The 21,033-nt window shown below is 38.5% G+C and overlaps 2 protein-coding genes across 4 annotated transcripts; both read left to right on the top strand.

Annotated features, from left to right (window-relative positions):
• Window positions 1-884: 884 nt before the first annotated feature.
• Window positions 885-12,698, top strand: zdhhc7 (zinc finger DHHC-type palmitoyltransferase 7). 2 transcript variants are annotated; one of them, XM_068595393.1, is made up of 8 exons: window positions 885-1,023; window positions 2,157-2,255; window positions 6,724-7,074; window positions 7,671-7,795; window positions 7,991-8,087; window positions 8,408-8,489; window positions 9,043-9,173; window positions 9,433-12,698. In XM_068595393.1, the coding sequence occupies exons 3-8, from the start codon at window positions 6,730-6,732 to the stop codon at window positions 9,613-9,615; spliced, it is 963 nt and encodes a 320-aa protein (XP_068451494.1). In that variant the 5' UTR covers window positions 885-1,023; window positions 2,157-2,255; window positions 6,724-6,729; the 3' UTR covers window positions 9,616-12,698. The 2 variants fall into 2 exon arrangements, with proteins under 2 accessions (XP_068451494.1, XP_068451486.1); XM_068595385.1 differs by having other exon boundaries at window positions 9,412-12,698.
• A 990-nt stretch (window positions 12,699-13,688) lies between these two features.
• On the top strand, window positions 13,689-20,958 carry terfa (telomeric repeat binding factor a). 2 transcript variants are annotated; one of them, XM_068595341.1, is made up of 13 exons: window positions 13,689-13,845; window positions 14,399-14,494; window positions 14,677-14,813; window positions 15,003-15,089; window positions 16,690-16,830; window positions 17,200-17,321; window positions 17,649-18,167; window positions 18,836-18,955; window positions 19,448-19,558; window positions 19,649-19,786; window positions 20,102-20,184; window positions 20,277-20,323; window positions 20,561-20,958. In XM_068595341.1, exons 1-13 carry the CDS (start codon window positions 13,695-13,697, stop codon window positions 20,717-20,719), a joined length of 1,911 nt encoding a protein of 636 aa, XP_068451442.1. In that variant the 5' UTR covers window positions 13,689-13,694; the 3' UTR covers window positions 20,720-20,958. The 2 variants fall into 2 exon arrangements, with proteins under 2 accessions (XP_068451442.1, XP_068451435.1); XM_068595334.1 differs by lacking the exon at window positions 13,689-13,845 and adding an exon at window positions 13,977-14,102.
• Window positions 20,959-21,033: the final 75 nt, after the last annotated feature.

Below are 21,033 nucleotides of genomic sequence, written 5' to 3'. Positions count from 1 at the left end.
TACAGTTTTTAGCTTTGCTGAATTTCTTATGCAGTTGTTGCTGAAGTTCAAGGTCCCTGTATGTGATTGTATGTCAAGAGGATTCATTTGAGAGAGACTGGGTTAAAATCAGACAAGCAGAAGAACTGTACAATATTCATACATGTTCTATACCTGTTCATCCTGATCAAGGTTGGGATGCTGGTGCAGTTCAAGAGCAGGTTGATTTGAAAAGTATCCATGCAACCTCAGCAGTGACCAGAATTAATGCAGAACTTGATGTTCACTGTAAAGGTATCCATAATTTACGTATTGAGTGTTTGATCATGGAAATACATTTGAATAAATTGCTTATCATACATTATAAAAAAGTATGCACCTTAAACATTAAGTGACACATTTGGAAATTGGCTTCAAAAATGTAAAGAAAAGAAAATCTGCTGTTATGGCACCTTAATGCAAGCCACTGCGTCTCTCTTTCTTGGTCTTACCATTGTCCTGTGGATGAGCACAAACTGCATTTTTACAGTACAAGTTATCTCAATCATCATAGCTAAACCTTTTAACTGCACTATTACAATGCAATACATTCAATTGTATTTTTTTCAGACACATGAGTCCATAGAACAACAAAAACAAACAAGAAATAATCTACAAGGACACCAAGACACAGGTATAATAATTGCTGTTCAAAAGTTATACTCGTATACAAGGAGTGTGTGTAATGTTTTTAGCAAATTTAGCAAATAGCACCCGCGAGAGGAGAACTGAACCCAGACAGTTTTGTAGTTGCAACTATGTCACAAACCACGTGGTGACGCTATTTAACTAACAATGATATGACCGGACATTCACGAACGGAAACGGAGAAACCCGAGGCGAACCCCGGAAGCTCCGTCGTTACTGGTCACTGTCAGCCCGTTGTGAGACCGATGTGTTACTGCTGCTGCGGATACGACTGCGTTACAACTAGAATTTAACCCAAACAAGGCTTCAACATGTATTAAGACGGCTCTGCCAACAAAAGACATTAGAAATATTAAGGTATGTCATTCAGCTGTCACATTGGAGGCTCTGCTTTTGCCCTCGTCGCTCGGATATAGCATGCTAGCGGTGTTAGCTTCTGTTAGTGGCTAGCTATTTAGCTAGCGAGATTTACCATCCAGTCCTGAAGTGTCAAGCTTGCTAGCAAGCTGTGTGTGTGTGTGTGTGTGTGTGTGTGTGTGTGTGTGTGTGTGTGTGTGTGTGTGTGTGTGTGTGTGTGTGTGTGTGCGCGCGCGCGCGTGTGTGCGTGCGCGTATCTGTCTCGTATGCGCGTGTGTGTTGAGTTTCAGTCACGACCTTTACAGTTATCGTTGCTTCAGAGATCTGGAGAAGGGCTCTCTAATGTCACACCTCCAATTAACGTTGTTAGTTAGTTAAAACTAATGTTATAAAATTATCTGGCCGGGACTCGTTGTCTTTAAACTAACCATAGACGTTATCCACTCACGCCATTAAAATGGATGTACAAGTGTCACTGACATATCAGTATAGTAACTATTGTGATTGTAATTAAGAAAAACAGTTATGGTTCATAGCGATTGTTGGTATCAGTAAGTGTTGCATGTCGGTGTCACAGATGTAGTTCGGTGGATTGGACAGAGACCTAGCTACATTGAGGTGGTCAAAACACTGGATTCATAAAAATCAGTCAACAGGATACAAGCAGAAAATAATTGCACTGTCACCACATTGCTGTGAATAGCCATAATGATGCGTGTGTTTCCTGGGCGTTAAAAGGGATCAGTTGCAAAATCCTGGACACAGACTCATTCAGTTGGGGAGGAAGCAAGCTTTGTATAAACTATGACAATGTGTGGTAATCTGTGATAACTTCTTCCTTCATCAAGAATATCATGTTTTGTTGAAACTTTTATTCAACTCTATGGTCATGATGGAGGCTGTAGTTTGTGGTTCTAATGAACTGTAAAGCATTTTATTGAAAGGTGTTTCTAATGTTTTGTCCACATTCTATATATAAATACATGTTCAACAAAACATAACCTTCAATTTTATTAGATTCCATTAGGGTTTAGGTCGGTGTATAACGAACTAATGAACTGGCAGAGGTGTGTTTGTAATATGTTTTAAATCTAATATGAAACACATTTTGTATGTGTTTGTGTCCTTTTCAGGTGTCAGACTCTATCCCAGCCTACACATGAACTTCATCCTGAATGCTGGTCCAGGAGGTTCACACTACAGCATGATATTGTGAGGAGATAAAATATTAGGTAGGTTGACTCACTGTTTTCTCAATGTGCATGTCTTAGTATGTAACAGGCTATGACTGAACTGCTTGATAAGTCATTAGCAACCTGAAATTTCTTGTGTGTGACCTTTTTATTTTTTCTTTAAACACAAACTCGTAACACTGAATGCTAATAGATTTCTGTTCATTTAAAATCATAATGAAAAAAGGTTAAGTCTTTTTTCTTACACAGGATGCCATAGAAACAACAGGTAAGCGATAAGTTGTGCATTTAATAGTACATTTTTGTGTGTGATTTATTCAGTTGTGTCAGCATTCTTACCCAAAGGTAGTTTCATTTTTAGTTCTCACTGTTTTTAGTACCATTGATGTCCAGTTGGCTCTTAAGCTATTAATACAATTTGGAAATGCGACAGTGAAAAACAAACTCACTTAGCAAATCGAAACCCATTTCTTTCAGGCATATTTTGGCTATTCTCAATACATTTTCTTTGACAGTCGACGCCAGCCCTTGCTATGACTTAGGGTGTGATGCCTCTGCAACAGTGTGATTCTGCAATCACACTGTTACTGTTACTGTTACGGTTACTGTTGGTTGTGTATGTCCGAGAGAAGAGGGTTAAGGAGACGGGGAGGGACAGTGATCAGTGGGAAGGGCAGGTAGATGGATAACCAGCTGGTGTGCTTTTTTTGGACCTCCCTTTCATTGACCACAGAAAAATCTATGTGCCTTAAACTAGTCGAGTGTATATTCTTTAATAAATTAAAATAAATTCCACTCAACAGAAAAACAGCATGCACAAAACACTAGTGGTGATGCATTGCAAACAACACAGTTTATATTAGCATTTTCTAGCATTTTTCCTTAGCTTCTAATTTTCTAAGTTGTCAAATTTAAAAACATCAACAATCTTCAGTATAACTTAATTCGGACACATCTAGCGTGACCTGTGCGCTTATGCATGTTCTATGAATTTTTTCCCATACAACTCACTCTCCAGTGGTGGATTTTACTGCTTGAGCCCCTTCTTGTGTCTAATACTTCCTAACATGTAAATCAGAAAATGTTTTCAGATTTTATTCTGCAAAGAAAACATTTGAGCCAGATGAATCTGTCACTACCATTTTTTTTATCTGATGCTAAGATCCCGATACATCTTGTTTTTTATAATAATTAAATTTAGTTTTTTTACTTGTGGATGCTTTTAACTGTAGCCTCAGTAATTTTGATGTGTGATATAGCACTATCAACTGAGACTGATTTCCGTCAGTGAAGTTGTGCCTGCATCATTCAGCATGCAAGCGTTCAATAATTTAGACTTTATTTTGTTCACTCTGTGGTTCACACTCTGTTTACTTGATGACAATCAGCATGAGACTCCCCTGGACTTCCCATTATTTACAATGGAGTACAAACCTTCTGCTGTTATTCATTAGAAGCTTTACTTGCACACGATTTAATAAAATAACCAGAAAACTTAAATTGAAACACCATATTGTTCGAATGTTTTTGAGTTATTATGATGTTGATGCTATATGTCCGATATAGACATTAATTCATTATTTTAATTATTTCAGGAGGGCTGTGATTTAAGGCGTTTTCAGTTACTGTGACTATTAGACTTTTCTTGTCAGGTGGAGGTGGATAGAGTAATGTTGTGATTTAAGTGGTATCACCAAACTCTCCTAAGAAGAGTGGTTACACTGTAAATTGCCCTATCACAACAAGTGATATACATGTTGGTGTACTTTGAGTCTCCAGGAGCTTTAATATACAATTGTGAAGTTAAAAAGAAAATGAACATGAAACATTCCACAGACCATTCTTCTACAGGTTTAGAAACTGTGCAGATGTTTAATTTGTATTTAAAAAAATGTTCTTCATCTGGAACACATACATTTTTTTTTCCTAGTGGTGGCTTTGTCATGTTTAAGTTCAACTTAATAAAATACTCCAGTCCTTATCCTCAGCTCACACAAACAAATTCTCATCAGCCCACCAGAAGATCGATGTCAGTGGGTCTGTTTTAATGGTGTACAATTAAACAATGTGCCTCTGTGACTGGGTCTTTCTTACACTTGTGTCAGGTTGACCCATCCGTGACTCCTATAAATTTGTTCAGCATAAAAGTAAAAAAAAGTTTTAAAAAATCCTACAGTATATTGTATTGTATCACACAACACAAATGCCCATCTGGTCTTGTTGCAGAAGTTAAGTTACAAGTCATTATTAGACCTGCAGCTTAATTTTGAATTTAGTATTAACTGTGTTTGTCTCAAAAAGTTAGACATGTGTTTCTGTGTAAAATCTCGAAATTTGAATTAGAAGATCAGCCTTTTACAACTTACCGGTCTTACTCCATATCATTTTGATAGCCAAGAGCAGCAGACTCCCAGTTGTATTTTCTCTCAATAACTATGTGGCCTGAATTGGCTTTCTGTCCGTCTGGAGGACAACTTTGTGGATGCAGGGTTCCAACTCTGCAGGCCACATGCATCTCATCTCTGTTGGCATTTCCATTTTATAAGCAATTTAGATGACACCCACTGACATGGTAGGTATTTAAATGCAGGCAGGAACAAACGGCAGTAAGGTTATTGGAAGGCCGCCTTAGCTTTGTACCACCCATCTTGCTGGAAATGTCTCATTTGATTAAAATGCTGAGAAAAAGCAAGCAGTCATTTGCTTTAAAACATTACATCAGTCTACCAAAACAATGCATCAACAAATGCAAAACATATCTCTAACTAACACATTTAGTCAATGTTGTGGCTAAATATCTGATATTTAGGCAATGTTTTATACTAGAATAATCTAATCACAGAGATTGATGTACTTTCTTGTTTAATTGATTTACATTGTCTTTGGGAGACACAGTGAAGTCTGCCAGCAGGAGGTACTCGGTCTGTAGATTATTATTAGCCTGTATCCCTCACATGTGTTCCTCAGCTGCAGGATCAGTTTCCGAAAGGGATCCCGTCAGCCATTGATTTATCTTAAAGCTGCAGACATTGTCTCACGAGTGGGTCATGGATGTTCTCTTGTGACCTTGACATGCATACAGAAGAGGGAACGCCAATGACTCAGGTCTGTTGTGATAACAGGTGCATGATTTAAAGGAGCCTGAGGGTTGAGTCCAGGGTTTAATCACCCTTGCTCATACATTTACTTTGCCCCTCTTGTGGTGTGGTTTAAGGATGGTGAGCAAGATGTCTGAACAGGTCCTGGCCAGTTTGCATCAAACATGAAAGAAGAAAAAAAATATATGTAGGGTTCTCGTGTGACGTTTCCTGGTGATTTTGGTGACCTAGTGACCTTTTCTCTTGTGCTAACCCAGGGTCTAAATATCCCCAAAGTTTAGTGGACTTTCTCTACTTGACACAGTGTGAAATCAATAATCAGGATTCAGGTCACGAAGCAGAGTTGAATCATATACAGGTTATGCTTATACATCAAGTAACTACTTGGAGGTCTGTCTCTGAGTTTCTGTGTTTTATACGCTGAATATGATATACACTAATTACAGGATGAAGAAGGTCAGGTTGGTTTGAACCGGTTTCAATCAGGTGCCTGTTGGGCGACTGGGTGAGTGCTACCCTGGCTGGCACTTCTTTGAAGGGATGCATAATCTGCAAAATCTCCAATATAATGAAACGGTTACACAGACTCAGTTTAGTAAGACATAGTTTTGTCTTATTTTTCCAACAGACTTCCAATTTTGTAAGCTACTTATTTCTTGAATGATGGTTATTGTTTCATGATTTACTCTGCTCTTCGTACTGTATATATTAGGGGTTTCTTAAACTTTTTGGGGCCAGGTACACCTAACCTTACAGGGGTTTTAAAACAAACCTAAATACTTCCGACCTGGTTCAAAGTGACTGAAACACATTGACTTTTTTTAATCATGTTTTTACCACTTTTATATACTTTTAAACAGTGTAATTTTATTCAAATTAAATTTGGACTCAACTTGACAGCATTTATGCTTTTCAAGTAATAATCTTAAAAGCTTTCAGAAAATATAAATTAGCAGTACTGGCATAGTCCTAATGAATCCAGATGTTTAATGCTCACTTCCAGTAAGTGCTTCAAATATGAATTATATTATTTGCTGTGTGCCATAATCATATCTGAGTTTCTATTGGCCCAAAGCTAATGTGGGTGGGAGAAATGGACACGGTATGCCTGTCTATTGCTGCAAATGGTCCCTGTCTGTAGATGTATGCACTACCGAAGGATATGTTAATCTTCTCAGTCTTTCTGCATTTTTATATAAGTAAATCTCCATCCCCCTCCTGTTTCAAGCATTTTGTCTCTTTATAGAACGCTACTTCTCATTTGTGTATTTTACCCAACAAGCATTATAACAATGGTTATATATTTATTACTACTATATAATACTGTATAAGTCTTGTCCTATTTGTATCATGAGAAGACCAAGACAGTAGCCCTTTTATCTAATTTCAAATATTTGCTCTAACCCTAGGGCAGGATGCAGTCTTCAAACCACCGACTGCGAGATATGGAGCAGCACCACCCACTGCTGTCGGCAGGTGCAGATGTCGAGACAGGAAGCCTGGCAGCCGGGGTGATGGTTGGAGGTCCCCACACTGGCCACACAACAGGGAACCGCACTATGTGGTTCATTCAGGACAGCTGTGGGATGGTGTGTGCAGGCATAACCTGGTTCCTGGTGCTGTATGCTAACTTTGTGGTGAACTTTGTCATGCTGCTGCCCAGCAAGAACTTCTGGTACTCAATGCTGAACGGGGCCACCTTCAACTCCCTGGCTGTACTTGCATTGGCCTCACATCTGCGCACCATGATGACTGACCCGGTAAGGCTGTGAAATAAGAGTCGGTGCCTTCACATTTTACACATCTGAACAACTGTGAATGCTTGTGGAGTTTTTGTTTTGGAGTCTCCATAATAATAAACATTTAAAATGTAATAATTTGCAGTGCCCCTTTGCTTTGGACTGTGTGCATGTGATGGCACAGTCATAAGCAAGTAACACTTGCCTGAGGATCAAAACAAACGTTTTTTTTGGAACGTAACAGTGTGCAGACATCCTTTTTGCCCGCTAGTTTAGTCTTTTTTGTCTCATTCCTGGGCATCTTTTCCTGTATGTTTACACACTAGGTCTCTTTTTTCACTTTGTTCCTGCTACTTTGTGAATTCAGCCAATTAATGCTTCAAGGACTTGTCGGTCAAATACTGATACTGTGCTGCTGCAATGTTGACGCCTGTTTATTCAGAGACACGCGATGTCTGACAGCTCCACGGTGCTTTCTAGTCCAACCTTAACAATTACTCCATTTAAAAGCCTAAAATAGTAGTGCAGCAGTGTGTAAAGCTCTAGAAAAATAAAAACTGCCTCAAGCATTTATTCAAATATTTGTAACTGACTTGTCTGTCTTCCCTGCTTCTTAGGGTGCGGTTCCTAAGGGTAACGCAACCAAGGAGTACATGGAGAGCTTGCAGCTGAAGCCTGGTGAAGTCATCTACAAGTGCCCAAAGTGCTGCAGCATCAAGCCTGAGAGGGCACACCACTGCAGGTTAGTCTAATTGTTGTGGGCAACAAATCACCAAATTAGATTGTGACATGCTCCTTTACTCTGCCTTGTTGCATCCTAATTGTGCTTTTGAAAACATCTGTATATGCACATATTGTGTAAACAGCAGCAGTAGAGTTGATGACATTAACAGATTCAGTGAAACATGCATCTACATCTTCTCTTTCCTGGTTGCAGTATTTGTAAAAGATGTATTCGAAAGATGGATCACCACTGTCCTTGGGTCAATAACTGCGTGGGAGAAAAAAATCAGAGATTCTTTGTACTTTTCACTGTAAGTATACTCAAGTACTAGTAGTATGTTTTAATTTTGGACTAATTAAGGACTGTTGTGAGGATAGGAAATGCACAGTTTATGGATACAGTAATTACTTTAAATTACTTAATGTTCATTACCCTAAATATTTTCACATTCCTCTTGACATACATTGTTTACATTGACATGTTTTTAATTTTGGAATGTAAAATAAACTAACCTAAAATAACTGTCTGAAAACTAACCTTGTTGGAAAAGAGTAGATTTATAGCCTCTCTTGTTGCCTTACCTGTCACCTTTTCTCACTATCTGTCCTCACCCCTTTCCGTTTTCTACAGATGTACATATCTTTGATTTCTGCTCATGCCTTGGGCCTCAGTGGGATGCACTTCTTCACCTGTATTAAAGTGCAGTGGAATGGTAAGGCCTCTCTCTCTAATTAACTACGACATGTATGTGAGTCAAAAAGACAAGCCGAGAATGTCAGAGAGATGAGTCGGAAATACAGCTATATATACAAAGGATTGAGACTGCTTGGAGATGTGAAGAGAGACAGACATAGCTGAGTGGAAAAGGCAAAAATATTGTTCTTATGTTCAAGAGAACAGCTGCTCCTCACTGCACAGGCCATTTGAGTTGTTCAGCACATTCATCACAGAGCTGTCATTGATCTTGTCCTGCTCTCTTGTGGGCCTCTGTAGGATTGACCCCAAAAAATTAGGATAATTTTGTATTCTTCGTACACCAGCTTCTGCCGCCTACTACAATATGATGCTTTTTTGTGTAGAGATTTAGTTTTCCAGCTTGTTAAAATCAGGTAATCGCTTTGGGAGGACATATTGGTCTTTCTATGTGCACATCTAGTCTATTAGTTTATTGATATATTTATTGGGAATTTAGTCTATTTAATTTGACATTTCAGTTGTTCTTTGCACTATAAAATAACAATGTCTTCCTTTCCTTCTGTGTCTAGAGTGCAGTGACTTCTCGCCAGGAGTGTCTGTGCTGCTGCTGATCTTCCTCTGTCTCGAAGCGATCCTCTTCCTCACTTTCACAGCTGTAATGTTTGGTACGCAAATCCACTCCATCTGCAATGACGAGACGGTCAGTATCCACTTCACCCCGTGTGCTTGTGTGTGCGTGTGCGTGCGTGTGCGCATGCATGCGGCCCTTCAAGTATATATCATGTGTTATTAGTTTTATTTAATTTCTGGATTGAGGAAAGAAAGTAGCAATATTATACCTTAAGGTTTTTTCACCAGTTTGTCCCAATGCTAATGTAATTGTGTATCTAGCTGGCTAATGAGCCAAAGTAACTTAATGAGGAATCTTTTATTTACAGAGGGGTTTGAATGTCTTGCAGGAGATTGAACGTCTTAAAAATGAGAAGCCCACATGGGAGCGTCGCATGAGATGGGATGGAATGAGAGCTGTATTTGGAGGTTCGCCCTCCCTGCTGTGGTGCAATCCATTCACAGGCCTGCGTCTGCGGCGCCTGTTGCTATTGACCTATGGCCGGCGCGGCGGGTCTGAGTTCTCTGTCTGAGAACGGTGCGTCATGCTGTAGCTAACCAACACCTAACCATCTCTAAAACAAGATTTCTCGTACATCTTCCTCGGATGGCGCAAGGTTGGACTTACTGCTCACTGAGGCTGTGCTTCAAGTGTGGGCGATGGGGGGACAGGCTGCTCCATAAGACCCCAGTCAACCACCACTGAAAGTGTGTATTCTCACATGCTGATGTAGACCTAAGTCCTTAGGTCTGCACAAGTATTCTGACCAACTGGAAGATTGTTTCTTACATGAGCAGGTGTTTTGTTTGTGTGTTTTTAGGTGAAGCATGCAGTATGTAACTCAAGTGAGTATTTTATTCCTTGTGAGACATCCAAGGTGCTGTTTGACCTCAAATCATGCACCCTATAAGTTCACAACTCCAGCAGTTTTCTTTGCTGTGCACATAAGATGCAAGACTAGTATTTCAATCAGCAACATATCTTTCATCATCAATGGACCAGAAGAGTGGATATAAATGGGGAAAATACTTGAAACTTGTTCCGTTGGACCCAAACAAAGGAATCACAGTCAAGGATGTACACTACTTATGTGGCACTTGAGAGAACACCTGAATATGCAGCACAGTTCTGCCTTGATTTGCATGTAAACAGCTCAATCAGTCAGCATCTCAGCCAGGAAATAAGGCTTTCATTATCTTCAAATGAATGAACAGGCTACTGTTAACAGTAGCCTCATTCTTATTCAAGAGGACTGAGTGGTGTTTCTTATGTTCATCTTTGTCATGATTTCCTTCTTCTGGCTGGAATTGTTGATTCTTTAGCTTACTCAGGCCAGGAGAAATAAATTGTCCTTTTTTTAAATAACTGCTGAAGCTTCTTTCCTTTTCGTCGCAGTGAAATCTCCTTAATAGTTGACCAGAATGTATCACTGGAGATGAAAACTGTTATACTGAATCTTCATTTTTATTTTATTTTTCAGTTTGTATACGTTGTACATATGTGTCCATAACTTTGCCATTCTACTACTCCTACATGCTGCTCCATGTCTCATTCTCTACAAATTATCAGTGCCCCCCCCATCCCTTACTGGCCACTGATAGTGATTCAGGTGAAACAACTTTAGCTGGAAAAAAAACATTTGACTAGCTTTACTCTTGCAGTTTTTCTCTTGATGGAAAATGGAAGGCTTCTTCTGTGTATGCTATGAATCCATTTACAAGATGTTTTGCAAACAACGTCATAGCATTTAAACTAGACAGAGCCAAGTTTCAGACGTGGTGGCTTTGCATGCACAACCTTTTTTGGAGCTCAGTCTGATGTCTCGAGCCGAGCTCCATTGTGCAGTCAGCCTGTAGAATTAAGAAGGGGCTGCTTTGCTAAAAGAGGTGGAGGCCAGGCTCATTATACAAGCTTTAATACTGAACAAAGTCTCGGGGAGCATAGCAGATGCTTTCGAGGCCTTTCCTACTTCCCTTCAGAAATGTCAGGCCTGTAATATATATGGCAGGACAGTAGCAGATACTTTCCCAGTGTTATTCAACACATATCCATGCCTATAAAACCCTTCAGTCAAGTAAATTGATTTTGAAAGATTTTATCATTATTGCCATATTTATGTTTTTATTCTGCAACAACTTGTCTCCTATTTTTACTCTTCATAATTAATGGAACTGTTTGCACTGGATGAATGTGACTTCAAGATTCATAGTCAATTTCTGACTGATTGGCTGGTACTTTCAAAAGTATTGTCAAATATAGATTCTCAAAGTCTCATCTTTATGGCGCGTCAGACGATATACTGCTATTTGTTCTCATCTGTGGTTGCCAGGAGAAGGAACTCTACTGTTTACACTAAATGATGATATCTGATGCTCTATAGCTTCAATGTTTTAAGAAACATGCTGTCTTTAGAATGTAAAACTTATATTTTTTGGGACTAAGGGACACAGCACTGAAAGCTAAATAATATCAGGGGTTTTTAATAATACTGGCCTCTGATTTCTCATTTTATTTTGTAGGACTGCATCCCCTCAGCAACAGTTTACAGATTAAATGTTGGGAGAATATCACTTTTTTATTCATGTCATACCTCTATATTCAGCATGTTTCATTCAGCAAGTCCCTTATCCTAACATGCTCAATACATTGTTGTTGAATTAATGAGCAAAATGAAAGGAGAACAGTTCAGCCAAACACGCTACATATCCGTAGAAATCATATGGAAGACAGATTGAGTAAGACTTATCAGAAAGCAATAGAAAAACTCATGTTGTTTAGTCTTGCAGATGTAAAAATATGTTGCTCATCGAGCAACATATTGGATATAGTTGCGGGGAATTGGTGGCAAAAGAACATCCCAAGCCAATGATAGGACTATAGTCTAATAAACACAAAGTTACTTTAGGGGAAAATGCTAATGTCTGAAGTTAGACTTGAAGTAACTGGCAAGATTAAGACACTGTTTAGTGGTATTTGTAGGACATAGCAGAACGCCAGTGCTATTTATGGATTGAAAAATATTTGTGTGATGATGACTGTGTATGAATATTGGATGTTGATTGGTTTAATTTGGGTAAGCTTGGTTGATGTATAAAAGTATTCAACAATAGGATTGTCTTGTTTCATGACCTAACTCGGATGTTGTAATCATAATGTCTTAAATTGGGATTCTGTCACAGGGTATGTAGTTTTACAGTCATGCTCAGCAATAGAATCAATAAATTATGATTTTTAAATGATATTTTCTCCACCTTCTGCTGTGACATTTAAACTGCAATCAAAATGGGGAGAAGATTGGTTGACTGTGCAAAATTGTGTAAACAGATACAACACTGTTCTGTCAAGTTTTTTTCTTTTCTTTTCTCATACTAGTTTTCAGTTAGATGGGATTTGCACATGACACGTTGAACATTTTGTTTTAGTAATGATTCTTTACAGGATGGATGTTTAAACATAATTACTATTAATATTGTTATGAACACTACTCTCCTGAGATAATTTTTCCTCAAGAACAAAAGTCAGCTTTATAAACAAAGTATAAAGGTTACCATTAACAATATATAAATGGAATGTTTTATTCTAGGTTTTTTTATATTGTCATAATTGAGTCTTATATCCTTAATGTCATTCTTTTGCATAATAAACTTGATTAAATTAAAGCTATGAATAGTGATTGATTATCCATCGCACATAATTACTTTTCTCTACTTTCAGATGACCCACATACCATGTTGGTGAAGTCAAAACAGTTTGGCGAGTTCTTCAGTTAGGCTGGGCATCCTCAGCAGGGATGTTAGTTATGCTTTACTTAAAATTGAGATACAAGATGTAGTATACCATAACTTAAATTGTCAAACTGGGCAAAGATCTCGCTGCAGCATCAAAGAACAGAAAAGATCCACTAAAAAAGAAGTGAAATATTGTGTGACCCCATAGTGATGCAGCTCCTCTTCTAAGCAAATCAGTAACCACATACATCATTATTTTAATTATACAGTTATGGCCGTTGGAAGTGTTTTCCAAATGTCAGCTCACTGATGAAATGCAGCCATGTGCCCCACACATAAAATGTCACAGTACTTGGCTATATAAATAAACTAACACTTAAAACATTGAAACATTAAAATGAAAACATGATTTGTGATTGGGGTTATGACAACAAGATAAAGTTATTTAAAGGTCATTGTCAATGGAAAATGCACAGCCAAAACCTCAAAGACAGTTCCCTCTGCCCAGTGGGTGGCAGTATAATAATTCAGAAAGGAAAAAGGTTAGGATTATGTTTATATTCCCTGTATAAATACTCTCAGGAAGCACGCGTTCCAAAACCTTGAACAGGTCTCGTCTCATTCCTTTGGATTGTGAGATCCTAATTCATCTTTATTTTAGTTTTTATACTAACAATGAATTCATGCGAATATATTCACATTCAACGAATTTAACTAATAATATAACGTTACGTTTATTGTGGCGCCATATAACACAAAACGCTGCCTGAAAAACCATACTCAGGGTTTAAATCCCCCGTCTCCCTCGCAGCCCTACTGTGCCCCGCCTTCGCCGAGAAGTCATTAAGATTGGCTCCCTCCAGCTTCCGTTGTTGGTGTAAATATGGCGGCAAAGGAAATGGTGTTCAGCTACAAAGCTGAAGTTGAAGCTTCTGTCAACCGCTGGATAGTTGACTACTATTCTCATCTGGCGTTGGAATTGTTTAAAAACGAGAAATACGTAGAGTTCTGTGGCGTTAGAGATTTACTTCACAGTAAGTAACAAGCCGCTTTACCGTTGGCTCGCTTCCTACCCGACAAGGAGTTTGTTTAGCTCGCTTAACTTGTTGTATTCGACCACCAACACTGTCGTGACTGCGACTGTTTTATTTACTGCGCCCTTAAAGGTTTCGTCAGCCAGGTGTGAGTCGTCCTCGCTCATCACCGACAGTATTTTACTATTGAAGTGTGTCTGCGTGACGCACATGCACGGGTCTGTGTCGTCCACTGCGGGACGTAGTTGAGCTCCTGGGTAAACGTCACAAGTTAACGTGCGCTGAGGGTTTTTATATCTGTCAAGTGTTTGAAAACACTTCCGATAAAACCTACAGTTTGTTTATGAGTACATCATGTACTCATAAACAAACTGTTGGCTTTTTCAGGAGTGTTTTCGCGGTACTTCTTCGCAGTACCGCATGGAAATCGCCATGGTATAAAAACACATCCTTGGAATAAGGGAGTTTTTCATGTACTAATTCACTTTTACGAAAATGCACATGTGAATATATGTTTTGAAGAATGGCAAGCTAATTCCTGGTTTTGCTCTAGGTGTCGTGGGCCGTCCTCTGGAGTCCTCTGATGTCCTGCAATTAAAGATTAGAGTATTGGAGTTTCTCTCCCGGATTAATGACGGTGAACATCTTGGTGAGCATAACATTAATTAGTGCATTCATTATATCCCTAACTTTGGCACTTATCTGTATTGCTTGGTTTTTCCATTCCATACAAAATAAAACAGTAGAGATATTCTTAAAGTTATTTCACACATAATACAACAAACTAATATTTGGTGAAAAATATGAATATAGCTTTACCTTTTCCAACAGATATATCATTTGATCCTGATGAGTCACTCACTCCTTTGGAATCAGCTTTATTGGTCCTGGAAAATATAAACCAGGAATACAATATGTCAATGCCACAGCAGGATTTCGAGAGAGTATGCACTTCATTAAAGGACATGGTAAGTGGATTTTTTTAATTTAACACAAAGACATACACATGCTTATTCAAAATATGCAGCTTAAATGTGTTTTGTGTGTGTGTCATGCCTTCTGACTGCCATAAAAGAACAAACATGACTAGTTGAAAGAAACTTTAGGTTTCATCATCATATTTGGTACAACGCTCATTTAATTTCTTCTGTCCATAGATGGTGGCGATGTTGATTAAAAACAATCAATTTGATGAAGCAAAAGAGGTGGTGAAAAAGTACTTTTCCAAATCAATGGTTGGCAAGGTGAGTTAATCAACTTAAGAGGCATATTTGCACAATAACTCACAATAACATACTTTCATTGAGTAAAATCAGCATTTAACTTCCTCTCTTACTGCATTCATATGGTCATTATTTGCAACATCAGTGGATTGTTTTTTTAAAAGCTGCAGTGTCCAATGGAAACAAATGTGTATTACATTGACCATCCAGGTAACAATATTACAATTAATTAAATATAATGATTAATGAATAAAACATAACTTTGAAATGAAAAACAGTATTTATTCTGTTTAATTCGACCGTCAGTATTCTGTATATTTGTACTCAACTATTGCACTTCTACATTTTTGTTTCCAATTGACTAACACCATTTAGACTTAAAGACATGGTATGTTGTTTCTTGTCGTGTATATACTTTTCTTTTTTATATACATCATAGTTCACCTACTGGTACATAATGGCAACATTTTCACACTTATATTTGTTCAGCTTTGTTTACGTTGTTTTTATCTATATGCCCGCGTCTGTACAACTAGAACAAAATAACCAGAGTAAAATTCCTGGTGTGTGTACTCAAATCTGGCTAATTAAATGGATTTTGATGAGAGAAACAAATGATCGAAACGCATATGTCTTATATTTACCTTGTGATCACTCGGTTAATCTCTTGAGAACCGAGAGTCGCAGGGCCGGCTGGCCTTCCTGTGTGTAGTCTGCTTTTCTTCTTTCCTCACCTCATTAGCCGTAATGGTCGGTGTGTAACACACTAACCGTAGGAGAGGGCAGTTAAAGAGGGAAGCTGAGTGGGCAGCAGCCTCCTCGTGAAACCTCTTGAGCCATTTTCGCTCACTGGCTCCATTCAAGTCCCCTTCAAACCTGATTGTGGTTGATGGATCCCGGAGCATCCACATCTTCCTTGTTTTTCAACTCAATCTCCCTTCTGTAGTGTTCCCTCCCTCAGCAGCCCTCTTCTTCAGTTGTGTCTTACAAAGTAAATTGACGATTTGTATAAAGGAATATATATGTTGGGTCAGCCTCATCAATATCACACAAAGGCATCAAAGGATATCCAGGTTGTTCGATTATGTTTCATGTTCCAGTCAAATAACTGTTATGGATTAATTAATGTTTCACATCTCCACAGAAAGTATCACATGGTATTTTTTTTCTGTTTAGTCTTCAGCAGCCTGTAAAAACAACAACTGATCTGCCCTTGGATAATGTTTGTGTTTCAGTGAGAAAACTTGCACTTATAGAAAATTATAATGTGCTAAAGCAGAAGAGGCAACAACTTTTCCTCTTTAAAATAATTCTCAGTCATGGAACATACACCAGTTAACAGCTTGTTTGTTTTGGTTATTATTTTATTGTGTGTGGGATGGTGTGACTGAAATGTAAAATACAATCAGGCTTATCTTGAGATGCATAATATTATTCGTCAGGAGGAATCAGGAAAGTTTACTAGTTTTAATTATCATCACACTTTAAAATATTTTTTATTGTCTACACTGTCGGGCCATTATTTGCCTTGTCCCATTGAATAATGTTAAATTTGACTTTTTTTGACAAATGTTTGTAGGTTTAATGAGTGTGACATACGTAATGTATGTGTTCTCTGTAGAAAGCTATATTCATGGATCTCATCAAGAGGAAGAGTAACCTGCATGAAGTCATTGAGCAAATTGACTTCCAACGGTTCAAGGAAGAGATGTTGGTCTTTTGCCAGTGTCTCTGCCCGTTCAGTGTTCCCTTCCTCCACAAGGTATGGTGCTATGTTTTAGACTCAAGATATAAAGTCATTGGATTGAAACGATTATTTTTCTAGCTTTCTTTATGTTGATGACATATTTCTGCTGAATGATGATTGAATATTAAAAACTTAAGTTTGAGATTTTATAGCCCATCAAAGATCCTTAAAAAGTTAACGTCACATTTGTGATTACATCAAAAGGTTTTTAGAAGCGTATTTAATCATTAGTCCTCTTCTAACTTTGAAAACATGTTCACAAGTCCAGTAAGAAAGCCTGACTTGTAATGACCTACACATTTGTTCAGCCAATACACAGATCTAGCACTGTTGATTTGCTGGTGTTGGTAAATGTCTTAATACGCGTTTTGGTTTGTGTTACAGGCTGCAACACAGCTTTTTGATAAAAGACGTGAGAAGCAAGACATCAATACCGCTGAACCTGATGAGCAAGACGAAGCTGTCCCCTCCTCCAGTCACGAAATAACCATTGAGTTTGTCCCATGGTAGGCTCTCTTCCTTCCTCCCTCCCTCCCTCCCTCACTCTACTTTTATATTGTACCCTTTTTAAGTCCTGTAACATCATATGATACACTCTCTCCCCCTCTCATCATAGGATGGCATAATAGCAGTGAAAAAACGGACATGTTATAGTTTTAAAATGTGACACAAAAAATATCTATTGTGTTTCCTGTTGCCAGATCTCGTCCCCACCATGTCTCTGCTGTGTTCCATATGATGGACAATAGATCATCTGACTCAAAGCAAATCTGAATTCATTGTTCTACGTTCTTGTACCCCATTCAACCTCTATTTTTTATTTTATCCGACAGTAAACTTACAACAATCCAGAGGACCCGGCTGAGGATGGCCTACAAGGCTTTGGCCACAGGTCCAGGTGAGAGAACATTTGCTCAGCTAGAAGAAGAAGTGAAGGAAGCAGAGCAGGCAAGAAAGGAAGACCTTTCACGCGGTCTCTCACCTGCTCCCAGGAAGGGCAGCATAGACTTGGAGCAGGATGGGCTATTTCAGAGAGACTCAGAAAGCCCCATGGAGGCTTCCCCAGCAGACCAACCACCACAAACAAATGCTGTTCCTGAAACGGAGTCAGGTTGGCTCTCAAAAACTCCCTCAGTGCTGTGTAACAAGCACCTGAACACTGTGGCACGACTGGTGATTGAGCCGGACAGCCAGGGGAGCTCGCAGTGCACAGCAGCTTCACAGGAACAGGAGACTGATGTCAGAACAGAGGAGCCCCCACAGTCACTGGCTGTATCCAATAAAAAAGACTTGCAGAGCCTGGGAGACGATTATGAGGTGTTCCCCACACAAGCCAACAAAACTTGCAGCAGGTAAACATTTGTTTAAGAAACATACTTCTGGGCTCTTTTAAGAAGTCACTTTTTACAAGGTAATCACAGAATACCAACAAAGTCGAGTGATTTGGTTGATGGTCTTTAATGTCACACATTTTAATAAATGGCAAATCAACGGATGAATTAATAAAAGTTGCGCAAATGTGTTTTCACTGTCAGGAGCTGTACCATCTCCATCACACAGGCCTGTTCCTGTCAGTAGCTTTGAGCCACTATTACCTCAGGGATGGAGGCCTGTCTGGGCATGCGCAAGACAGTTTTTCAAGTATGCAGGGTGCAACGGCACATGTTGTGATACAGAGCACTCGTACAAATACTAGTTCTGAAATAAATAACTATAACATTAAAGGAATATGTTATTATTTTTTAATAGTGAGTCCAGTTTGTTAAAAAAAATGATAACCAAAGCAAAATTATTGAATTATACAAGGCCTTATCACAAATGTTTTAAAACGAGAATTAAACCATCAGTATCCTCAAAAAAAACAATCCAATTACAAATGGTAAAAATGTTTTTAAAGCAGGTTCTGATGATCGGTGCATCTCCATGGATGGAAATATGTGTTCCACCTGGCTTTGTAGCTTCTTGTTGTACTATTGCTCAGTTAGTGCACGGCACTAAAACTGCGTGTTTTGTCATGCAGAGCTTCAACTAGTTTTGCAGAGTCGTTGACAGACAGTGAGGAGGACCACCATGGTTCTGTGGCCAACAGGGACATTCCTCTGGGAAAACACCAGAACCAGTCCAACAGTTTTCTCAGCAAGTAAGATGTACATGAATAATAAATGCACAATATCACCTTACATATGGCTGATTTATGGGTTATTGCTATGTTGTAATCTTGAGCTACGTCAGTGAGAACACAGGGCTGTTAGGATAGCAGTGGAATTGCAAGCTCTCGACTGGCCACTGCCTGTCTATTATAAAAGCCTGCTGCAATTAATTGTTGCATGTTCAAAAAAATCCTGCATGTACAATACTTTCTGTACCTTTTTGTGGTGAAGTTAAGGCTCAGTGTCTAATCTGGGCTCATGTTTTTATTTACTACTCGAATGTAGCATTTCATATTAAATGTGATTGGAGAATGATATTCATTAAATAAGCTTCGTCGTTTTATACATTACTCTGTATCAGTCTTTTTAGCATAAAACGCCACAAGTAGATTGAGGAGGGGAGTGACAACAAAAGCATGATTATGGTCAAAATGGACCTCTTCTTGGAAATTCTTGTCTGAGTCTAAATTCTCCTCGTGCAGTAACTCTACGAGGTCAGAACAGCCTGCGTCAGACAGTGAGGAGGATCCACTGGAGTCACTGGGTCCCTGCAAAACCCCAGTGCGGAAACCTCGCAAACAACGGGCCAGCAAGCAAGTTCAAATACAACTTTAATGTTATGTTGAAATGTTGGTTCATAATTCAATGACTCAACATTTGATAAACGTTTTGTATTCATGCAGGCTTCCAGAAGACGTCTGTATCACAGATTCCTGCATGGACAGCTCACCTGAACTGTTCCCTCTTCGGCCTTTCCCAAAAACTAGCTCTACTCCCAACAAGGACTCTGCTCAGAACCAAGGTCCTTCCCACTTAAAATGGTTAGTAAACATTGAACCAGTTGCTCAAGCACAACATGAAACTAAGTATTTTTAACTTTCACCAGAAGACAATTCAGCATGTATTTTGGTTCTTTAAAGCCTAGGGCTGCCACTCATCTATTTTACAAATCAGTCAATTCATCTAAATTACAGATTTTACTTCTAAAATAAAAATGTAATTCAACATTTAATTTAGTCTTTTAAACATTCTACTCAATGTCATTGTGCAATGCAGCACAAAGACAGTTGTTTGTCACAGCTGTGCATGAGCATCATGACTCAGTGTCTGAAAATAATGTGTGCTCTTGTTCACAGGAAACAGATGTTTAATACCGCAAAGGAGAGCAAGGATACATGGAGCGATGAGGAGTCCCATTTCAACTCCAGAAAGAATAATGGTAATATTTCAGTTATCTGCTTCTATATCTGCTTTTTCTTAGTTGTGAAGAATCTTGTTAATGTGGAATATATATCTTTGTTTTCGCCAAAGGATTGGACAATGAGAGCACAATTTCAAATTCAGCCAACAGGAAGAGGGTAAGAATAACAGACCAGTTTGCAACATTTATAAGTAAAAAAAATTAACAAATTTGCTGTTGTGCATTTATGTTCTGGCTACATATACAAGACAATCATTCAGCCAACGTATATGTATAACCTTGAACAAGTGTAACGTTGATGCTTGCACAAACAATAATTTGGTCATTTGCATTAATAAACAACTTAAACAAATAAAACAAAGCTGAGTAACTTCATGTTCTTGTTGTGTTGCAGAAGTGGAGTGAGAGCGAGACAAAGAAGCTGCAAGAAGGGGTGAAAATATTTGGTGAGGGCAATTGGAGTAAAATTAAAGCACATTACTCCTTCAACGACCGAACAAATGTCAATCTTAAGGACCGATGGAGAACAATGAAAAAATTAAACATGATTTGAGTAGTTCAGGAAAAGTTCAAATGGTCAGATGGACAACAATAGACCATGGTTTCCACCTTTGCATTAAGCTCTTTGTACCCAAGGTGTAATTTTCTCAAAGCCGTGTGAGTTATTCCTCTTGTCTTTTTCTACTTTCAGCATTCATCATGTTGCAATATATTATACAGATGTTCATGACACCTAGTTTAATACATTTTCAGGATTTAATTTGTAATTACAATTCTTTTATTTTAAATAAAAATAACCCATAATGTGTCTATGTATTTTCACTGCAGCTTTATATCAGTAGCAAGTTTGCCAAGAGAAATAAATAC

The sequence above is a fragment of the Clinocottus analis genome, unplaced genomic scaffold (assembly GCF_023055335.1).
Source record: "Clinocottus analis isolate CAN_PGR_092001 unplaced genomic scaffold, fCliAna1.0.p SCAF_1, whole genome shotgun sequence".
Taxonomy (NCBI): Eukaryota; Metazoa; Chordata; class Actinopteri; order Perciformes; family Cottidae; genus Clinocottus; species Clinocottus analis.
The sequence above is the reverse complement of the archived record's forward strand: the minus strand, read 5'-3'. Positions and strand labels throughout refer to the sequence as shown.